The 22,235-nt window shown below is 38.5% G+C and overlaps 1 protein-coding gene across 1 annotated transcript in view; it reads left to right on the top strand.

The window, feature by feature from the left end:
• The window catches only part of Vps13 (vacuolar protein sorting 13C), a 162,948-nt gene that overhangs the window by 114,712 nt on the left and 26,001 nt on the right, over positions 1-22,235 (top strand). The window contains exons 48-54 of the mRNA XM_071660546.1: positions 2,938-3,138; positions 4,835-4,982; positions 11,323-11,453; positions 13,036-13,190; positions 13,706-13,817; positions 17,496-17,722; positions 19,255-19,426. Of these exons, the coding sequence (XP_071516647.1) occupies positions 2,938-3,138; positions 4,835-4,982; positions 11,323-11,453; positions 13,036-13,190; positions 13,706-13,817; positions 17,496-17,722; positions 19,255-19,426 (1,146 nt within the window). The remainder of the gene's footprint in view (positions 1-2,937; positions 3,139-4,834; positions 4,983-11,322; positions 11,454-13,035; positions 13,191-13,705; positions 13,818-17,495; positions 17,723-19,254; positions 19,427-22,235) is intronic.

Below are 22,235 nucleotides of genomic sequence, written 5' to 3' on the forward strand. Positions count from 1 at the left end.
GTGAACTCATTGAGTATATGTAGAAAACAGTCCACCTTTAGCACTATATATAAGGTTGAAGAGATTGAATGTCTGACATGCACTGGGAGGATATTGGAATTTTTTTTTCTTAGGAAATATTCAAGTTCTTTACCAGTCATCTGTTACCAAATGTCCTCAGTCGCTTATATCACCCCAGGATTACCAAAAAAAAAAAAAAAGAAAATTAGTCACGTTTTTTTGTCTCATAATTTCTTCTGTAAGCATGAGTTTGCTGTAATGCTTTTCCCTCCTTACGTAATCCTACTAATATCTCTGTAAGTCACTTATTTCATCACGGTTCTCATTCTTTTTTTCACCAGATGATGGTAAGTGTCCCTCCAAGTAACTTAACTTATCAACAAACTTCATATATTTCATGGGGCCACCGTATATGAATGACCTTTGGATGGATGGCCATGTACTCATAATGGTGGCTTTAGGGATAATGAGGGGAGCATAATATTTTTCCATACCTCCTTAGCAATATAAGAGACCTCTGTAGGCTATTAATGGTATGATAAGTCAGCTGGATAGTTAAACTTAGGTTGGAAAAGTTAGAGCATCAGTTGATTGTCACCTACAGGTAGAACATCACTTGATGTTGGCTACTGTTTAAACATTGATACTTTTGGAGTATGTATTGTGTATAGTAGTATCTAAAAGTTTTATTAAAACCAATGGAATATATATGAATTTGTGTCTAAAAGCTCTATTAACATTTGAGGACATATACAGTAGTATCTGATAACTTTATTAACATTTTGAAAAAAATTTATGTCTGTATGTATCGTCTGAAATACACTATAACCAAATTGAGTGTTTGACTGAAATACACTATAACCAAATTGAGTGTTTGAAGATGTAAAATGTTTTTATAACTTTTTCCTAACTTACCATTTTGGGTGAGGGTCAGACTTAATCAAATCCTGACATATTATGAAAACATTAGCTTCTGATAATCTCTGCAATGAGTTGCTCTTAGATTGCAAGAAAATCAAGGATTTCATAATTCTTAGAAAAAATATGAAGTTTTGCAATTATTCAATTAACACAGTTTCTTGGAAGTACCTATTGTAAGCCTTGATACCAAATGAAAAGGTAACACATGAATAAACATAAACTAGCTAGCATTCGTCAAACTCTAGCCATATCAGCATTTTGTAATTAGTAGCAAACCATATTCTTGTAGAGGATACATTACACAAAAACCGTTTTTAGAATCCAGGTGAGTGCAGTATTTACTGAAGTGAGCATAAACTTACACCATGAAGATTCCCTTATGCGTGTGAAGGTTATACACTGACACAGCTTTCATCTCTTGGAGTGCTCAGTGCTGAGAGTGCAGAAAGCTTGTCACTACCCTCTCATAAGCATTCATTATATAACCAAACTACTTAATAATTTTGTCTGTGCTTTACTTTAATGTATTACATTGATGGAAACAAATCCTAGAGTTATCTTTTTATCTCACCTCTGAATGTTGAATCCAGTTATTCTGCATGATACTTTAGAGCATTTATTATATTTAAGAATTTGATGCTGCTATCACTTGATTCAGTGAGTTGCAGGAATTATGAACGTTAATGTTTTAGCAAAGGTTCTCATAACATTGAATACCAGTGGAACTTAAAAGGAAAAGTTATAGCTAGAGCCAACCACTGCCAGTCATTTATTCCCAGAATTTAGTCAGTCACTCCCCATTCTGGATTTCTGGCCTTACTTTTGTCAACATTAACTTTATCCACATTAATAGTTTGTCAGTTTTGACCTAATTTTTATTATGAATTAATGATTTTTTGCAGGATACCTAATTCTGATTTGTTTTGTCAGTGTATTGGAGACAGATAGACGTTCAGGATGTGTGAAAAGGTGTTGGGCAAGGAATACACTCATATTTTCGTAGCTGCACTGAAAGTGTAAAACACTGTAAAATAACAGTGTGAACCATGAAAAGTTTTCAAACCCAGTCAGAGTACTATAACTATAGTCATTGAAAAATCATAGTTTGGGCTGTCTGACTTAAGCTTAGGTCCAGTAGCTGCAGTAGCATGCAGAACCTTCAGTTAGTGGTGATGAATTTTGATTATACCTATCCTGTTGTTTTAGCATAGTGGTGGTGTTTCAAGTCAGGCCAGTAGCAGTCAACCGGTTGTTCATCATCCATTGCAGTGTACATGAGTTTTTAAATTTTTTTTCAAAGTGCCATTCTGGCCCTGATAAGCCAGTTCTGGCTTTTGATGTGAATGATAAGCTCACCTTGTAATGATGATTATTATTTTGATACCTATATGCATTTTAGTTGTAGTCTTTTTGAATGGTTTGCTGGCCTCTTATGTTTATATGAAATCATGAGTGCTTTCTTCATGTGGTCAAAAGATTTTTGTTCATACTTGTGGCTGTATCAGTTGTAGGGGCTTAGAAAGATAATTTTTGTTCATGCTTGTGGATGTATCTGTTTTGGGGCCTCCTCAGAAGGTGTTTTACCTCCGTCTCCATACATTCCCAAGGCTGGTCCTGTAAAAATTTGCCCTCATTTAGATGACTGCTTGGATTGCATGGCTTACAGTTTCTGTTACTGAAAGAGGTTATGTACTTCATCAGAGTTCGATGTACATATATTTCAATAGGAAAAGTATTTTTTTTCCTGTTTGTTCATATTAGATAAGACACATTTTTCCTGGTGTACATTTGTAATTTTTAAGCATTTTTGTTTTTCATGTAGCAGTATGGTAACTTTTTGGGCCTTGATATTCATCTTAACATGAGATTAAATATTGATGGCTTGAAATATTGTCATCTGCATTGTATAGTGAAACTTTTTAGCAAGATGTTAGATGTAATTCGTTTTCAACTATGATTCACTGAAATAGTTTTAATCACAGTATGTATGTCTATCGATATATTTTTGTGATTCAGGGCGACACACCCAATAACATCGTTGTCCATGAGGAGGACAACAGTGAAGCTATTCTTTTCTCCTTCAAGTCCAAGGCATTCTTTGGAAAGAAGAAAGCAACTGTGAAAGTGGAAGATAGTGATTGGTCAGAAAGGTTTTCTTTGGATGTTGTTGGTAGCTCAGGCTCTGTCACATGCAAAGCACCTAGTCGGAATTATCAGGTAAGAATAACCACTTTTGATCATTTATTAGAAGTTTTTACTGTTTTGCAGGAGGTTTTGTATGGGATCAGACTGTTTGTAGAAAATTGAAATACGCATAGTTCATTTGCATTAGAGTGTGCAGGAAGTGCAAAGATATATTTTTAGGAATTATTATTCATGAATGAATATGAAGCAAAAAATGCAACGAATCATACAAAGAAATACTGTATGCTAGATATGATATAACAAAATATTGCCCTGCAAGTTGATTTGAACATTAGTTAGAGAATATATGAATAATGAAAAAATGTAAACACACTTTAGGGTTGCCACCATCAGGGCAAAAGTACCCTAATGTGTCAAGGTGACTTTTGAAATAGTGTTATTGCCATACATTATGTGGCATTTTGAATGAAGATTTTTCTCTAACCCTTTTCCTCTGTGATGGTATACTCTCATGACTTAGGGAACACACAAACACTGGAAAAAAATATTAAGTTTTGAATTATCAAATATTCTCTCCAGCCCAGTGTCCTGTGAACATGTTTCCCTCTCCCTGGGGTCTCTGGGGTTTAGCTGTGTCTCTGGAGTTTAGCATTAGGTGTTTGGTTCTGGTTTCATTTTACTAAACAATGAGATAGTGGATGTGTGTAAGTGATTCTGCTGTTCCTGATGTTTAATCAGTGAGAGAGAAACAGTTGGTTACAAAGTAAGTATTTGACAGATTGCTTGAGTCACTGTGGTTGTAGTTATTGTACTAGAAGCAAAAGAGGGTGGAGTGAAAAAGATTTTGAGCGATCGGGGCCTGAACATACAGGAGGGTGAAAGGTGTGAAAGGAATAGAATGAATTGGAACGATGTGTTATACTGGGATCGACTTGCTGTCTTTTGATTGAACCAGGGCATGTGAAGCGTCTGGGATAAGCCATGGAAAGTTTTGTGGCGCCTGAATGTGAAAAGGGAGCCATGGTTTTGATGCATAACACATGACAGCTAGAGACTGAGTATGAACGAATGTGGCCTTTGTTGTCTTTTTCTAGTGCTACCTTGCGCGCACGCAGGGGGAGAGGGGTGCCACTTCATGTGTGGTGGGGTGGCGACGGGAATGGATGAAGGCAGCAAGTATGAATATGTACATGTGTGTATATGTATATGGCTGTATATGTATATGTATGTATATGTTGAAATGTACAGGTATGTATATGTTGAAATGTATAGGTATGTATATGTGCGTGTGTGGGCGTTTATGTGTATATATGTATATGTGGGTGGGTTAGGCCATTCTTTCGTCTGTTTCCTTGCGCTGGGAGACAGCGACTAAGTTTGATTAAAAAAGATAGGTAGCAAAAAAGGACTGAATACTGAATGGTCATGACTTTTGATAACACATGAAACTTTATTCCTTTTAAAAGTTTTTTTACAAATTTAAAACATATGGATTCTTTTTACATTAGAGACATTGTGGTTTGTTTGATGATAAATGATTATAATTTGATCACTGTGGAGACTTGGGTATTGCATTATTGTGGTGTGTAGCGAAGTTCATAAACAATGAAGAAACAAAACTATACATATCGTACTGAAATTGTAATTGGCTTGGGGGTCAGTACTTGACACAAGTGTAGATGGCTCACAGTGTGAGCCTGATTGATTCTCCTTTGTAAGTTTTGATAATTGATTTCGTAATACTCATTTATATAATGCCTCAACACAGGTTGGTGTGGATATCCAGCTTGGCAACTCCGGTTTGACTAAGATAGTGATATTTTCACCCTTTTACAAAATCCTCAATAAAGCTCCTTTTGACCTTGAAGTTATTGAAGTTGGACTACCACAAGCTGAGTGGTTCACTGTACTCTCAGGTAAGCTTTGCTTTTGTGTACCCCAAAATTTAGGCAAAACTAATCAGACACTAATGTATTCTGTTAAAGATTCATTTTAATCAAAGTAAACAAATTGGCTGTCCATCCTAGCTAAGGCTTGAAGCAAGGCTTGCGTAACATGCTATCTGGTTGACTACATATTCTCACGTTTTATAAGATTTTGTCTACTTTTGTAAGTTTCTTTACCAATGTATTATATCATTAGGATTATTGGTTTTCTAGAAGTCATAACTCAGACAGCAGTGTATTAGCATATTTTGAAATAGTAAAAATAAAGTATTATGAACCTTTTAAACTTCCAGCCATTTATGCACAGCACTGCATAGATACTTGAATATTGACATGATACTAAGATCTTTAAATCCTTGCTTGCTACTGCCATTAATTCAGATTGTGTATTATGACCTTGGCTTGTAATCCTTTCTTTCTGTCTATATCTCTGATGCTCATTCTCTTCAAAAACTCCCATCAAGGGGATGGCTATGGCTAAAGAGTCTACACTTATTGTCGTCCTCTCATGCCTCCTTCACATACATCATGCCACACATTCTTCCAACATTTATCTACCTCCAGTACTCTTCCACTCTGTTTCCTCATGTCACAGGTGCTTTTCCTCTCACATCAGCTCCTTTAATTGTACTATCATACACTCTCCTTGTAAACTTCTGGTCTAGCATTTTTTCACAAGCCCAAGCCACCTCAAGGTATTATATGTCACCCACTAACTAAACTCCCTGTGCTTGGATAGTGAATCTTTTTCTAATGTTATATTCTAAGTCATTCTTCATGATATTTATATTTTATTTATATTATTTATTTTGCTTTGTCACTGTCTCCCGCGTTTGCGAGGTATTTTCATGATTTTTTTTTTTTTTTTTTTTTTTTTTTGCCGCTGTCTCCCGCATTTGCGAGGTAGCGCAAGGAAACAGACGAAAGAAATGGCCCAACCCACCCCCATACACATGTATATACATACGTCCACACACGCAAATATACATACCTACACAGCTTTCCATGGTTTACCCCAGACGCTTCACATGCCTTGATTCAATCCACTGACAGCACGTGAACCCTGGTATACCACATCGCTCCAATTCACTCTATTCCTTGCCCTCCTTTCACCCTCCTGCATGTTCAGGCCCCGATCACACAAAATCTTTTTCACTCCATCTTTCCACCTCCAATTTGGTCTCCCTCTTCTCCTCGTTCCCTCCACCTCCGACACATATATCCTCTTGGTCAATCTTTCCTCACTCATTCTCTCCATGAGCCCAAACCATTTCAAAACACCCTCTTCTGCTCTCTCAACCACGCTCTTTTTATTTCCACACATCTCTCTTACCCTTACGTTACTTACTCGATCAAACCACCTCACACCACACATTGTCCTCAAACATCTCATTTCCAGCACATCCATCCTCCTGCGCACAACTCTATCCATAGCCCATGCCTTGCAACCATACAACATTGTTGGAACCACTATTCCTTCAAACGTACCCATTTTGGCTTTCCGAGATAATGTTCTCGACTTCCACACATTCTTCAAGGCTCCCAGAATTTTCGCCCCCTCCCCCACCCTATGATCCACTTCCACTTCCATGGTTCTATCCGCTGCCAGATCCACTCCCAGATATCTAAAACACTTCACTTCCTCCAGTTTTTCTCCATTCAAACTCACCTCCTAATTGACTTGACCCTCAACCCTACTGTACCTAATAACCTTGCTCTTATTCACATTTACTCTTAACTTTCTTCTTTCACACACTTTACCAAACTCAGTCACCAGCTTCTGCAGTTTCTCACATGAATCAGCCACCAGTGCTGTATCATCAGTGAACAACAACCGACTCACTTCCCAAGCTCTCTCATCCCCAACAGACTTCATACTTGCCCCTCTTTCCAAAACTCTTGCATTCACCTCCCTAACAACCCCATCCATAAACAAATTAAACAACCATGGAGACATCACACACCCCTGCCCGCAAACCTACATTCACTGAGAACCAATCACTTTCCTCTCTTCCTACACGTACACATGCCTTACATCCTCGATAAAAACTTTTCACTGCTTCTAACAACTTGCCTCCCACACCATATATTCTTAATGCCTTCCACAGAGCATCTCTATCAACTCTATCATATGCCTTCTCCAGATCCATAAATGCTACATACAAATCCATTTGCTTTTCTAAGTATTTCTCACATACATTCTTCAAAGCAAACACCTGATCCACACATCCTCTACCACTTCTGAAACCACACTGCTCTTCCCCAATCTGATGCTCTGTACATGCCTTCACCCTCTCAATCAATACCCTCCCATATAATTTACCAGGAATACTCAACAAACTTATACCTCTGTAATTTGAGCACTCACTCTTATCCCCTTTGCCTTTGTACAATGGCACTATGCATGCATTCCACCAGTCCTCAGGCACCTCACCATGAATCATACATACATTAAATAACCTTACCAACCAGTCAACAATACAGTCACCCCCTTTTTTAATAAATTCCACTGCAATACCATCCAAACCCGCTGCCTTGCCGGCTTTCATCTTCCGCAAAGCTTTTACAACCTCTTCTCTGTTTACCAAATCATTTTCTCTAACCCTCTCACTTTGCACACCACCTCGACCAAAACACCCTATATCTGCCACTCTATCATCAAACACATTCAACAAACCTTCAAAATACTCACTCCATCTCCTTCTCACATCACCACTACTTGTTATCCCCTCCCCATTTGCGCCCTTCACTGAAGTTCCCATTTGCTCCCTTGTCTTACGCACTTTATTTACCTCCTTCCAGAACATGTTTTTATTCTCCCTAAAATTTAATGATACTCTCTCACCCCAACTCTCATTTGCCCTTTTTTTTCACCTCTTGCACCTTTCTCTTGACCTCCTGTCTCTTTCTTTTATACGTCTCCCACTCAATTGCATTTTTTCCCTGCAAAAATCGTCCAAATGCCTCTCTCTTCTCTTTCACTAATACTCTTACTTCTTCATCCCACCACTCACTACCCTTTCTAATCAACCCACCTCCCACTCTTCTCATGCCACAAGCATCTTTTGCGCAATCCATCACTGATTCCCTAAATACATCCCATTCCTCCCCCACTCCCCTTACTTCCATTGTTCTCACCTTTTTCCATTCTGTACTCAGTCTCTCCTGGTACTTCCTCACACAAGTCTCCTTCCCAAGCTCACTTACTCTCACCACCCTCTTCACCCCAACATTCACTCTTCTTTTCTGAAAACCCATACAAATCTTCACCTTAGCCTCCACAAGATAATGATCAGACATCCCTCCAGTTGCACCTCTCAGCACATTAACATCCAAAAGTCTCTCTTTCGCGCGCCTGTCAATTAACACGTAATCCAATAACGCTCTCTGGCCATCTCTCCTACTTACATAAGTATACTTATGTATATCTCGCTTTTTAAACCAGGTATTCCCAATCATCAGTCCTTTTTCAGCACATAAATCTACAAGCTCTTCACCATTTCCATTTACAACACTGAACACCCCATGTATACTAATTATTCCCTCAACTGCCACATTACTCACCTTTGCATTCAAATCACCCATCACTATAACCCGGTCTCGTGCATCAAAACCACTAACACACTCATTCAGCTGCTCCCAAAACACTTGCCTCTCATGATCTTTCTTCTCATGCCCAGGTGCATATGCACCAATAATCACCCATCTCTCTCCATCAGCTTTCAGTTTTACCCATATTAATCGAGAATTTACTTTCTTACATTCTATCACATACTCCCACAACTCCTGTTTCAGGAGTACTGCTACTCCTTCCCTTGCTCTTGTCCTCTCACTAACCCCTGACTTTACTCCCAAGACATTCCCAAACCACTCTTCCCCTTTACCCTTGAGCTTCGTTTCACTCAGAGCCAGAACATCCAGGTTCCTTTCCTCAAACATACTACCTGTCTCTCCTTTTTTCACATCTTGGTTACATCCACACACATTTAGGCACCCCAATCTGAGCCTTCGAGGAGGATGAGCACTCCCCGCGTGACTCCTTCTTCTGTTTCCCATTTTTATGGGAGGAAATAATTGGTGGGCAGCCACCAACTACAGAGGTAGGAACATTAGGTAGGAGTCTCTGGAAGTGCTGCATTCAAGTCACTCAGTGGTCTGTTGAGGGTGAGGAACTAAATGCTAAGAAGCAGTACTGGATTTAACTAATTTGGAGACTTTTGTTGTGGCCACCCCTTATAGGGAGCTTTTGGAGGGAACGGGTGACAGCAATATAGATAGATCTTCATGGTCTCCTGACATGCGTAAATGTGATAGTTGGCTGTTTTTATCTGAACAACACAATCTCATTTGTTTACACTAGATATTAGGATGGATGTGCTGGAAATGAGATGTTTGAGGACAGTGTGTGGTGTGAGGTGGTTTGATCGAGTAAGTAACGTAAGGGTAAGAGAGATGTGTGGAAATAAAAAGAGCGTGGTTGAGAGAGCAGAAGAGGGTGTTTTGAAATGGTTTGGGCACATGGAGAGAATGAGTGAGGAAAGATTGACCAAGAGGATATATGTGTCAGAGGTGGAGGGAACGAGAAGTGGGAGACCAAATTGGAGGTGGAAAGATGGAGTGAAAAAGATTTTGTGTGATCGGGGCCTGAACATGCAGGAGGGTGAAAGGAGGGCAAGGAATAGAGTGAATTGGATCGATGTGGTATACCGGGGTTGACGTGCTGTCAGTGGACTGAATCAGGGCATGTGAAGCGTCTGGGGTAAACCATGGAAAGCTGTGTAGGTATATATATTTGCGTGTGTGGATGTATGTATATACATGTGTATGGGGGTGGGTTGGGCCATTTCTTTCGTCTGTTTCCTTGCGCTACATGCAAACGCGGGAGACAGCGACAAAGCAAGAAAAAAAAAAAAATTAAGGCCATGGCCTGGATGTAGGGATCAAGCACCATCTTTCCACTACAGTTATCTGTGGATATCTAAACTTTGTTAATATATCTGCATGATAGCTACAGTTGTAGGTGACATCTGCCATCGTTTCATGCCTCAAGTAGGGACCCTTCAAATGTGGGCGGGAGAAGCAGGCCCATATGTGTTGTGGAAGTCATTTTGTAAGAGGTAATGGAGAATACTTAAAAGCTGAAATGTCTTTGCAAGATGCAGTAAGTTCCATCATGCTTTGGATGCAGGAAAAATGGAGTGAAGTGGACACAGGGAATAAATTTTAGAATATGGAACTTTTTCCTTTAGTTCTCTTACTTTTTGATTCATGGAAAGGAACTACCTGCATATGTAGAATCATTTTTGAGGAAGGAAATCTTAACTAGGCTTTAAGAGAATTATATCCATACATAGACAACTAATTCAGTCATCTTAATGAATTTGGTTGACATGACAAACACACACTTAGAAACCTTAGTGTAGTAACTAAAGAACTGATGGTTATAAGACAACCATTTGAAAGGTCAGACTTTCATTAGCCTAGAACAGTTTCTTGTATAAGAATTCCGAGGTGTGATTTTTTTGGCATCAGGCGTCTTTACAGGCTCTTTCCTACTTACGACCTGTGCAACTTGCGACCATCCATACATATAACCAGAAAAAGATAGAAATGTTTATATATGTACTAAAGAATCTCAAATAAAAGGTAAAAAGAAACTACAGAATCATATATTAAGCTGGTGAATAAAAGATGAGATAATCACGACAGAAATTGAGTAGGATAAAAGAATGCTGTACAGGTATACAGATTCTACATGCCATGTTGACATGTCCAACTCGCATCTATTTCAAGATCTGACAAGTTGGTCAGAATGGAACTTGGACATATGTCAGGAAGGGGAGAGGGAGTGTATTTGATTTGAAATATCGTAAACACTGTCAACTTTTGTGTACTTATTATTTGAATATGAGGGAAAACTCTGAAAGGTGACAAAGGAAAGAAGTCATCTTAAACTTCACCTAATTGAGAGAATTCTATATTGGCTAAGAGATGTTTCGAAGCAATTTCTCTTTTTCAGTAATGTGATTTTGTTCAGGGGGCAAAGCTTTCAAGTCAACCCCCAATTTCATTCATTCACCTACCTGACCATTCTTATTAAACAGTGAAATGAGCTTTTCATCTATTCTCTTAAATTGTTTCAAAGGACACTTTACTAATGGTTGCTCTTAAAGCAAAGAGTGACTTTGTGGGTGTGTTGTGTCACAGTTAATGATAAATGCTTTTCGAATTGGTAGCCAAAAGTGTTTTAACTTGAATTGATCATGTAGATATGTTTCTGACAGAATGTTTCTGAAATGGCCTGTTTCAGGTGAGTGCATAGGGTGGTGGCCAGTTGGCAGTGGAAGGCTGCTTCGTGTGCGGGTGAGGGGCACCAAAGATGCCACAACTGCATTCCCATATGAGCACCCTGTCTGTACACTTCTAGCTCTTCCTAATAAAGTGAGTTTGTATAAGTTTGTTTTACATTGGAAAATAATTTTTTTTTAAAGGAAGGTCCAAAGAACTTTAAATGAGAATTAAATTTGAAAGGCTTTAACCATAGTATATGCTGATATATACATAATGATTCATAATATGAGTCCTAAATAAAATTAGGTGTAAAGAGTAAAAAAGTGAGTGATAGCTTAATTTTCAGTTGGAATAACCTGTATGCACTATATGGGAAAGGAGTTTTGCATTCAGAGGGCCCCATCTCTTAAACATACTCTGCATCATACAGTTTCTTAGATTTATGGATGCTTTTTGTGTTAACCATATCCTCTGTCATTTTATTCCATTCTTCCACCTCTCATACACCAGAAAAATACTTTTTTTACATCTTTTTCAACAAGTTTCTTGCTTGATATCATGGTATGTTCTCTGGTTGCTCGATCCCTACATCTTTCAAAGAATTGTTCACTGTCTACATCATCAGTCTGGTTTAAAATCTTTGAAATTGTAATCAGGTTTCCCTTCACTTGTACCTCTTCCAAGGTTGGCAAATTCAAATCTTCCTGCCATTCTCTGTTATTCACCTGTATTGATTCTGGTACCATCTTTTTTGCCCTCCTTTGGACCTTCCTTATTTGCTTTTTTGTGTTTCTATAGATGCAGTGACCAAATCTGATAAGCATATTCTAGTTCTAGATGCAGTAACCAAATTTGATGAGCATATTCTGGTTCTGGCCTTGTGTAGTTTATGAGCAACTACCTAAAAATTTCCTTATCCATGTGCTTGAAAACTATTCAAATATTTGCCAGCAGACTGTCTCCTAGACTGTCCTCCTGATGTGGGACTTTGGGGTCAAATTTGGGACAATGTGAAATCTCAAGTCCTTTTCACAGACAAAATCCTTAAGCTTTTTCCTGGTAGATAATAATCACCCTAGAGCAATATTTCACTTTGTCTCATCCTTGTAACTTTATATTTGCTTAAAATGAATTTCATCTACCTTGTATCAGATCAGTTTTGGAGTCTTTTTAGGTTGATTCTCTTAATTTTCACTTTTCTTATGATCTTGACATCATCCGCAAGCATATTCTGGTAGAAGTCCATACTTTCAGGTAAGATGTTACTCTGCTGGTAACCTCCAACCATTTAGAGAAGCCTCCTCTGACATGCAACTTTTTTGTCCGATCTACTTATGTAATCTGTTCATTGAAGGAGTTTCCTAAGTACATTGATTTTTTGTTGAAGGACAGAGGTTGGTTGAATAGTGAGATTGTGCAGTTATACATTTGAGTTATTGTTTATTGGTTGTCAGTAGGGAAATAGAGGATTTTTGAGAGAATACTGTCGTATAGTTTTGGAGGAGTCATTGTTTGAGAAGTGTAAGTTATTGTCAGAGGTTGATAGTGGCTTGCCATATTTTGATACATTTTTAGTACTACGTATACAAAGGCGTCCCAGGAAGTATGACAGATAGTGTTTTCAGCTCTTAGGTCTACCAGACATAGTACTCAAATTTTTCTCATTTCAGCCCATTTCAAGCAAAGGAACTAATTTGTTGTGAATAATAGAATATTCATGAATTTCTTCCAGTATGGTGGCGTCCTGGGAGAAGTTAGTGTAACTGAAGGTGGTGTGATTGTTAAGTTTGACCAGTGTTTCCAAGGTGCTGCTGCAGCACTCTTCATTAATCAGCTGACCAATACCACTGTGTCCTTATGGCAACAGGGCCATGAAAGTAACAAAATGTAAGTTATAGCAAGCACATATTTTGCTCTTAATTGTAGTTGTTGGTATAATGGTTACACATAGTTGTATGGATGTAAAATCTAATAATTTTTCTCTTTTTGGGGGATAGTTACTTGTACTCATGTCAGGGTCCATGAGTATGAACTTCATGAGTAGTGTTGAAGTGACATTAACTGTAGCTGGAACAAGGAATAGGAAAATTTGAGAAAGCAAATGTAAAAGCATGGAAGAGTATATTACAAGGTGTTGAGGTCACATGGCCACATGAAGTGATTGGTTACAGGAAGAATAACCTGATTGAATATGAGTGATATGGAAGTATTATAGAAAGCAAGTAAAGATGTGGTAGAAAGGCATTTAGTGCACATGAGTGAAATGGGAATGTATATGAACGAATGTATGGTGATCATCTTAAATTCAGGAACATTTATGTTGTCTTGAGATAAACAGATGGCTGCTTTTTTGATACATAAAGAAATCAAATGGCAGTGGTCAAGCTTTTTCTCCATTTTAGTGATCTGAAACCACAAAGTGTGCAACTTTACACATGGAGTGAGCCTGGGGAAACAATGAAGTTGATGTGGACCTGTGGGTCAGGGAAACCAACTACCCACTCTCTAGATAAGGTGAGGATGTCAGGTATAAGAGTTATTCTTTCAAAGCACATAATCTTTTATGCTGTAAAACACATTGCTGCTATGTGAATGTTTTTTTTTTTTTTTTTTTTTTTTTATACTTTGTCGCTGTCTCCCGCGTTTGCGAGGTAGCGCAAGGAAACAGACGAAAGAAATGGCCCAACCCCCCCCATACACATGTACATACACACGTCCACACACGCAAATATACATACCTACACAGCTTTCCATGGTTTACCCCGGACGCTTCACATGCCTTGATTCAATCCACTGACAGCACGTCAACCCCTGTATACCACATCGCTCCAATTCACTCTATTCCTTGCCCTCCTTTCACCCTCCTGCATGTTCAGGCCCCGATCACACAAAATCCTTTTCACTCCATCTTTCCACCTCCAATTTGGTCTCCCTCTTCTCCTCGTTCCCTCCACCTCCGACACATATATCCTCTTGGTCAATCTTTCCTCACTCATTCTCTCCATGTGCCCAAACCATTTCAAAACACCCTCTTCTGCTCTCTCAACCACGCTCTTTTTATTTCCACACATCTCTCTTACCCTTACGTTACTTACTCGATCAAACCACCTCACACCACACATTGTCCTCAAACATCTCATTTCCAGCACATCCATCCTCCTGCGCACAACTCTATCCATAGCCCACGCCTCGCAACCATACAACATTGTTGGAACTACTATTCCTTCAAACATACCCATTTTTGCTTTCCGGGATAATGTTCTCGACTTCCACACATTTTTCAAGGCTCCCAAAATTTTCGCCCCCTCCCCCACCCTATGATCCACTTCCGCTTCCATGGTTCCATCCGCTGACAGATCCACTCCCAGATATCTAAAACACTTCACTTCCTCCAGTTTTTCTCCATTCAAACTCACCTCCCAATTGACTTGACCCTCAACCCTACTGTACCTAATAACCTTGCTCTTATTCACATTTACTCTTAACTTTCTTCTTCCACACACTTTACCAAACTCCGTCACCAGCTTCTGCAGTTTCTCACATGAATCCGCCACCAGCGCTGTATCATCAGCGAACAACAACTGACTCACTTCCCAAGCTCTCTCATCCCCAACAGACTTCATACTTGCCCCTCTTTCCAAGACTCTTGCATTTACCTCCCTAACAACCCCATCCATAAACAAATTAAACAACCATGGAGACATCACACACCCCTGCCGCAAACCTACATTCACTGAGAACCAATCACTTTCCTCTCTTCCTACACGTACACATGCCTTACATCCTCGATAAAAACTTTTCGCTGCTTCTAACAACTTTCCTCCCACACCATATATTCTTAATACCTTCCACAGAGCATCTCTATCAACTCTATCATGTGCCTTCTCCAGATCCATAAATGCTACATACAAATCCATTTGCTTTTCTAAGTATTTCTCGCATACATTCTTCAAAGCAAACACCTGATCCACACATCCTCTACCACTTCTGAAACCACACTGCTCTTCCCCAATCTGATGCTCTGTACATGCCTTCACCCTCTCAATCAATACTCTCCCATATAATTTACCAGGAATACTCAACAAACTTATACCTCTGTAATTTGAGCACTCACTCTTATCCCCTTTGCCTTTGTACAATGGCACTATGCACGCATTCCGCCAATCCTCAGGCACCTCACCATGAGTCATACATACATTAAATAACCTTACCAACCAGTCAACAATACAGTCACCCCCTTTTTTAATAAATTCCACTGCAATACCATCCAAACCTGCTGCCTTGCCGGCTTTCATCTTCCGCAAAGCTTTTACTACCTCCTCTCTGTTTACCAAATCATTTTCCCTAACCCTCTCACTTTGCACACCACCTCGACCCAAACACCCTATATCTGCCACTCTGTCATCAGACACATTCAACAAACCTTCAAAATACTCATTCCATCTCCTTCTCACATCACCACTACTTGTTAGTATATGTTTTTATTTATCAGTTAATTACTTGTGAGTGGTCTAACTGCTAATAATGTCAAGTGACTATTTAATGATTCCCACCCTTATTTGAATTCCCAGTGTTTAACAATGCCACTTATCCATAGATATCTCCAACATTCTTCCGCCATAGCAGGAAAAACGATATAGACATCTAAGCATAAAACATCCAACTAATGAAAATTTGATTAGTTTTAGAATAATAAGCAATTGCTCAAGTATTTTCACTTATCCTGTTGTATCAAGCAAATTATTACTATCATAATTTCTGTGATGATTACATGTTCATTTACTCTTGTGAAATACACTTGTCTGTAGGTAAATGAGTAGAAGCACACAGAAAAAATGTAATGCAATAGTATGTGTAGTATAAAATAATGCCTGAGACATAACAAAGTTACATTACCTCTTTGCTATATTTGATTTTTTTTTACACACATTTGCCATTTTTTGCATGAATTGAGGTTTTGCCAAGAACTGACAAAGATTGGCCCTATCACTCACGTTCACTCTCTAGCTGTCATGTACAGTGCACTGAAATCAGAGCCTCCTATCTTTCTGCAGTTTCCTATGACTGCATCTTGTACCTGGGTTCAGCCCATTGACAGCACTTTGCACCCAGTATATCGCATCTCTCTAATTCACTCTGTATCTTGCATGCTTTGCACCTTCCAGCATGTTCAAGGCTTAAATGCATAAAACCTCTTTCACTTCATCATTCCAATTCCAATTCAGTCTCCCCTCCTCCTTTCCCCATCCTTTTCTGACACCTATACCGTATTTGTCCAGTAAATCCTGAAATAATTTGCATATTGATTTTTTTTTAATTGGATGTCACATATAATGAATATCTGTTTGAATGGTGAAGGACTAGAAACAGTGAATGAGTTCAGGTATCTGGGAGTAAGGCTCAGTTAGAAAAGTGGTGGAAAATTAGAATTTGAGATTAATGTCTTCTAAGGGAGAAATATTGTAGGTGAAACGAAAAAATTAAAGGTATAATGTGCATGAAGGAGTGCATTTACAGTCTCTAATTTGTGTTTGTGACTCCCAGATTTATGGAGGCCAGATTAAAGAATGATTTAGAATATGTGTGAGTGAAAAAATCCCTAGAAAGGCTTGTGGAGGAAAGTTTATTTGGTTAGTATGGTTATGTATAACATTTGGTAGATGATAGGTTGGTCTGGATGTTAAGTAGCATTAAAGTTGAAGGTATGAAGAGGAGACATAGACTGTGAAAGAGATGGATAGTTGTAGTGAGAGAATCAAGGCTCGAGTTATTTCAGGCAAGAATACTTGAGGAATGATTTGGAATTTCTCTGTAGAGGTGGTGTGACTTGAGACTGATTTCACTTATGTAATTAATGTGCAAAGTGAAAAACTAAAAGGCAGTTGAGTAAGAGAGTCAGTTCATTATCCAAGGGTTGATGATTTGAATGAGCAATTTAAGGGGCATCATTACCTGACACTCCCCATGGAATTAAAGATTTAATTTATGATAGCAGATAGATAGATAGACCTAATATGGTTAAAGTGAGAGATGAAATGATAGTTTATCATCCATTTTAGTTTCTTGTCATTTCTGCCTAGAATATCAGCACTGATATTTTAATCAGAAGCATAACATCCTAATGCCATTTTCTGATTCCCTTGATTATGGATGTCACTTCACTTCATTTTTTTTTTTTTTTTTTTTTGAAAGGATGACCAAGGCAAGATGGAAAATGACACAATCCACTGGGTGGTGTTCCTCAGCAACAATCAACGATGTCTTCTGTTTACTGATGATATCAATATTTCTTCAACTGCCATTCATGCTGTGGGGTTAGAACGCATACACCAGGACATAACATTATCACTTAACAGCATTGGGCTTTCCATGGTAGATGATATCAACAGGAAAGAGGTAACCTATGTGAGTCTAGCCAGGTGAGTTGGTACCCAGTCTCTGCTGTTTATTTTGACTTCTGAAAAGTGTCACAAGCATATTTATAAGGGTGCTGAACACTTACGTTTACATACATTGCTTATTAAATTTTTTACTTGAGCCCTTAGGTTGTGTTAGGGATCTTTTGTGCTCTAGTAAAGGTATTGCTCTCATATCTGGAATGGCTCTCTTCTGCCATTCCTTAGAGCCAGACTGGAGTCAAAAAGCCTACTGTATTCTTGATTTTCCTGCTATCACTTCACTTCAACCACTCCTTTTTGTCCACTATGATGCTGCTGCCCTCTCTTTGTTCTTCAGATATTATTTCAGCCACTGCTTTCATGAGCTGTTGGCTTATGTCCCTACTCCTAAAGCTGGACATGCTGGACATAACTGGCTAATTTCTTGTATAGTTTCTTCGTGGAGACCTTTTACGCAAGGATTGACCATTTAATGCTTCCTTTTCTCCCGAAAACTGTGAAGGTGTGGCACTTTCTTCCTTTTGTCTTTCTGTCTTCCTGTAACCATTCTACATTTAAACCTTGAATGGCTCTCCACAGTAAATGAAATGATATACTCTTCAGTTATTGCAATCCACATCAGTTGATTTTTTGTCGCTCTTAAACATTCAGCTGATATTTCTTGAAATTGGCCACAGATCAACCACAGAAGTCATAAAAACTACACCGACTCCACCCGCTAATATTAAAAACATATATGAGATCTTGAATAACTTCTCTGCAACTGGCTCAAGTGATATATCAAACTCCCATATAAAATACTTAGGCTGAAATGCAATCCAGTGCTCACAGATATCCCAGGCTGCACATCAATATTCCCAGGATCTGGAAACTTGCCACATAGTACACGTCCTGAATCTCCCCAAGTCCCCACACTTTTCCTCCTTTTACTGTCCTGTGTCGTTACTGCCATCATTATCCAGACACCATCAAAAGCTGATCAGCAACAAGTTCCATTGAAATGTCCCTCTCTCACTCCACATCACGAGCTTTATTAGACCTAAGCACTCTATTACTACTCTGCACACAAAATTCCCTCATCCTGTCACATCCTAAAACAAAAGTTATGTGACATGACCCTCCACAAAAACAATAAAAAGTACCTTACCCATTTCTTAGCACTAGAGTCATATTCACAGAGGCCTCAAAAGTTTTAATATGGAAAGATATCTAGATGTGTTATCGTCAGCAAGTAGACACAAAAATTAAACTTGTTATCAGATGGAGAGCTTAACGTTTAGAATGACAGCTTAATTGATGTGTTCATATACATAAAGATTTATTGGTATTCTACCCCAGGCTTAATTTGGTGAATTTACCGTTTCATTGTTACTTCATGGTGTGATCATTCCTGATTAGTTTTTAGAGCAAGACTGAAAAGTTGCAAGCTTTGTTCAGAGCAAATGTAAAGTGTACATGGATATCATTTATGGTTATTTACTGAACATATCACCATACTCATTTTCAATCTTAGTGATTATGTAATAGCCATTTGTATCTGATTACACCTCCAGCTCTGGAGTTGTGTGGGAGCACCGCAAGGTGAAAGGAAAAAAATACCGTCCTTTCACACATGCTCAGACAGAGCAACTGGAGAGATGTTACCAGCTGTATCAGGCTCAAGTCAAAGCTATATCTGATGTATCTTCCATCCAGAGCCACTTTGTCATCAGCCGTTCATTGGAGGTGGGTCTTCATTAGCAATTTAAAGCATTTATTGAATGTGTAGTTAGGGTTTTCTTTAATGTTGTCCAGTTTATTGCATCTGATAAAATAATTTGTGTTGAATTCCAATATTAGTCTTGCAAAGATACTGTAAGGTGTGCAGATGTGGCAAAGTGGTTTGAATGCATGTCTACTAAACTTATGTTTGCAGGCTTGAGTCTTACCTAAGTCTGCCTTGGAACATAATCCTCCAGTTCACCCAGATGTAAGTGGGTATGAGTATGGAATTGGTTCATATGACTGAGGAATCAAAGGGGGTTGGATATATTTCTACCTGATTGTTCCATTGTTTACAATCAGCTGCAGATATGCTGTTCTCTAACTATTTTAGATAAAACAAGTGTGGTAACTTAAAAAGAAAAGGGCTAGGGATATGATTAAGAGGACTGAGGTCAGTGATATGCAGCATTTTCTGGATACCAGAATATTGGATCAAATGGCTGTGTTGATTCATAGAAGAAGCAAGCATATTAAAAGGAATGTGGTCCATCAGTTGCTGCTTGCAGGGTAACCATTTTTATATGTGTAAGTTGGGAAGCTTCGGCTACAGCTTCTGATATTCATTGATATATGTTCCTTTGCACACAAAGTCCCATACCTTCTTAGAAACAGAAATCATTCTCTAGACTGATTCACCGCTTGTTATATTTGATTCCTATTTTCCATTGTGTTGATCATGTGAGTATAGCTTTTTAGTTGATTCGTCACATCCTCATACTATGTATAGTTATTAAACATAAACTTTTACATTAATATGCGAGCTTAGAGTGAAAGAATAAGAAGCACTCTTGCATATTGAATTGATTCTTCATTTGATGCCAAAATCTTCTTTTTAACCATCTTCACCAACAAAGTGCTTTTGTTGTATTTCTTCTGAAATAATTTCTTTGGCATCTATATATGAAATAACTCTTTTTAATTACAACTCCAGTGGGAGCACATGAAGCCCTCCAAATGGTACATGCTGAAATTTTCATTGGTATTTCTCACTTTGGTAATTGACTGTTGATTTAGAACTTTGGGTGAAGGTTTTATTACAGCAGGATGAAAGTTCAGAGAGAACAGAATATTTGTATGCACTGGATTTATAAGAGTTTTGTGGGAGGAGATTAGTAGAGCAATGATATCTGAAGATAGAAGATCAGAAAATGCTGTTGGGATGATGAATAACAAAAGGCATTACCCATTCATATGTTTTCTTTTCATATAGTGACCAACATGATACAGGCAAAACATGCTTCAATCAAATGCCATCTTGGCTGAAAGAAATAGAAGGAGAGAAGATAGTAGAAATTAATCAGGGCTCTGCAGATGTTTATAGACCTGACTGTAAAGGTAGAAAGGTTATAGGAAGTGGAAAGGAAAAAGAAAACTCTACAGTTTCTTTGTCCATAGGAAGGAGGAGGTAACATAACTGCCAATCTGAAAGTGACTGATCTTCACACAAAACATGTGGGAAGCAGTAGCTCACATAAACAGTGACCAAAAACGATAACTGTAAAACAGAGAGAAAGTAGCAACATCACAATTTACAGAAAAGGATGGTTAAAGAGAGGTGCTGCCAGGAAAATTTATCCAATGAAAAGCTTTTGATTCTACTCAAGTTAGGAGAGAGCTCTATGATAAGCCACTCCAAATCTGTGAATTGTGCTCCATACTAGGGCTAATAAAATCCCTGTAGATATAGAATTGCTGCTTAAAAGACAAATATAGTATCTGCAAAATACTTTTGCCTCCTCATACATTTTGTAGTTCCTATGTCATCTCTCCTGCCATTATTACCATCTGCAGATATGTGGGCATGGAATGGGCAAGGGTCTTGAAGTATTTTAGGGTCTTGATCTAAATGAGGTGAAGCACTGATTAGGTGTTGCAGGAAGCAGCCACCTGATCATGCATTTTGAATGCCCAGGGTGCCTAAAAGTCTCACATGTATCTGCATTTTCTTGCTTCCAGATGAAAATTCTAGGTTTTTTCCTCCTTGAAGCATAGGTGGAAGAAAGACTGTGTGCAGAAGTTAGTATCCCAAAATCATGTGGCAGCATGGTAGTTTAAAGAAAGAACATCCTTCCCTCAAGGTATCCTGAGGCACCCTGAGGATGGTTGCTGGTGCTCACACCATTAGAAACACTAGTCTTGGCTACCAAATGTACGATGAGTTCACTCTGAAAGTGTTATATGCTTTTGTACCTTTGATGATATTGGGGAGGTCCCCTGCCTTTTTTTTTTCGTGGACTCTGTAATTATAGCACCTGTACAGCACCCTTGCTTTTGGGATATAGGGAGATATTGAATTTTAGTTACTTCAGTACAAGAAAGAGAAGAAGTAAATGGAGGAAAGTGAGTTGAAGTATGTAAGGTGGAATCATCAGCTTCAGAGTGAATAGGAATAGAAGTAGAGAAGATCATTTACAATTTGATCAACATCCATACTGTAACACTGTTGCTTGCCATATACATTGATTGCCCCCCATATCAGTCAAGGGGTTAAAGAAGTAGTTGTGGTGAGATGGGACATAGTTAATGCATGAAAAGATGAAACACATATGAAAGAACTGGACTAATGCAGATTTCACCCATTAGCATATACATGATTTTTGTTATGGATTGAGAAGTTTGTTGATGAATAGAAAACAAGAATAGGTGACAGGACGGAACCATAAGGAATATTGCTGTTGAAAGGAAAATTGAGTGGTTGACCCATCATCAGTTGCAGAAATGGAGTGGCCAAAGAGAAAGCAAGAGATAAGAGAGCAGAGATTAGTTTAAA

The sequence above is a fragment of the Panulirus ornatus genome, chromosome 5 (genome assembly GCF_036320965.1).
Source record: "Panulirus ornatus isolate Po-2019 chromosome 5, ASM3632096v1, whole genome shotgun sequence".
NCBI lineage: Eukaryota > Metazoa > Arthropoda > Malacostraca > Decapoda > Palinuridae > Panulirus > Panulirus ornatus.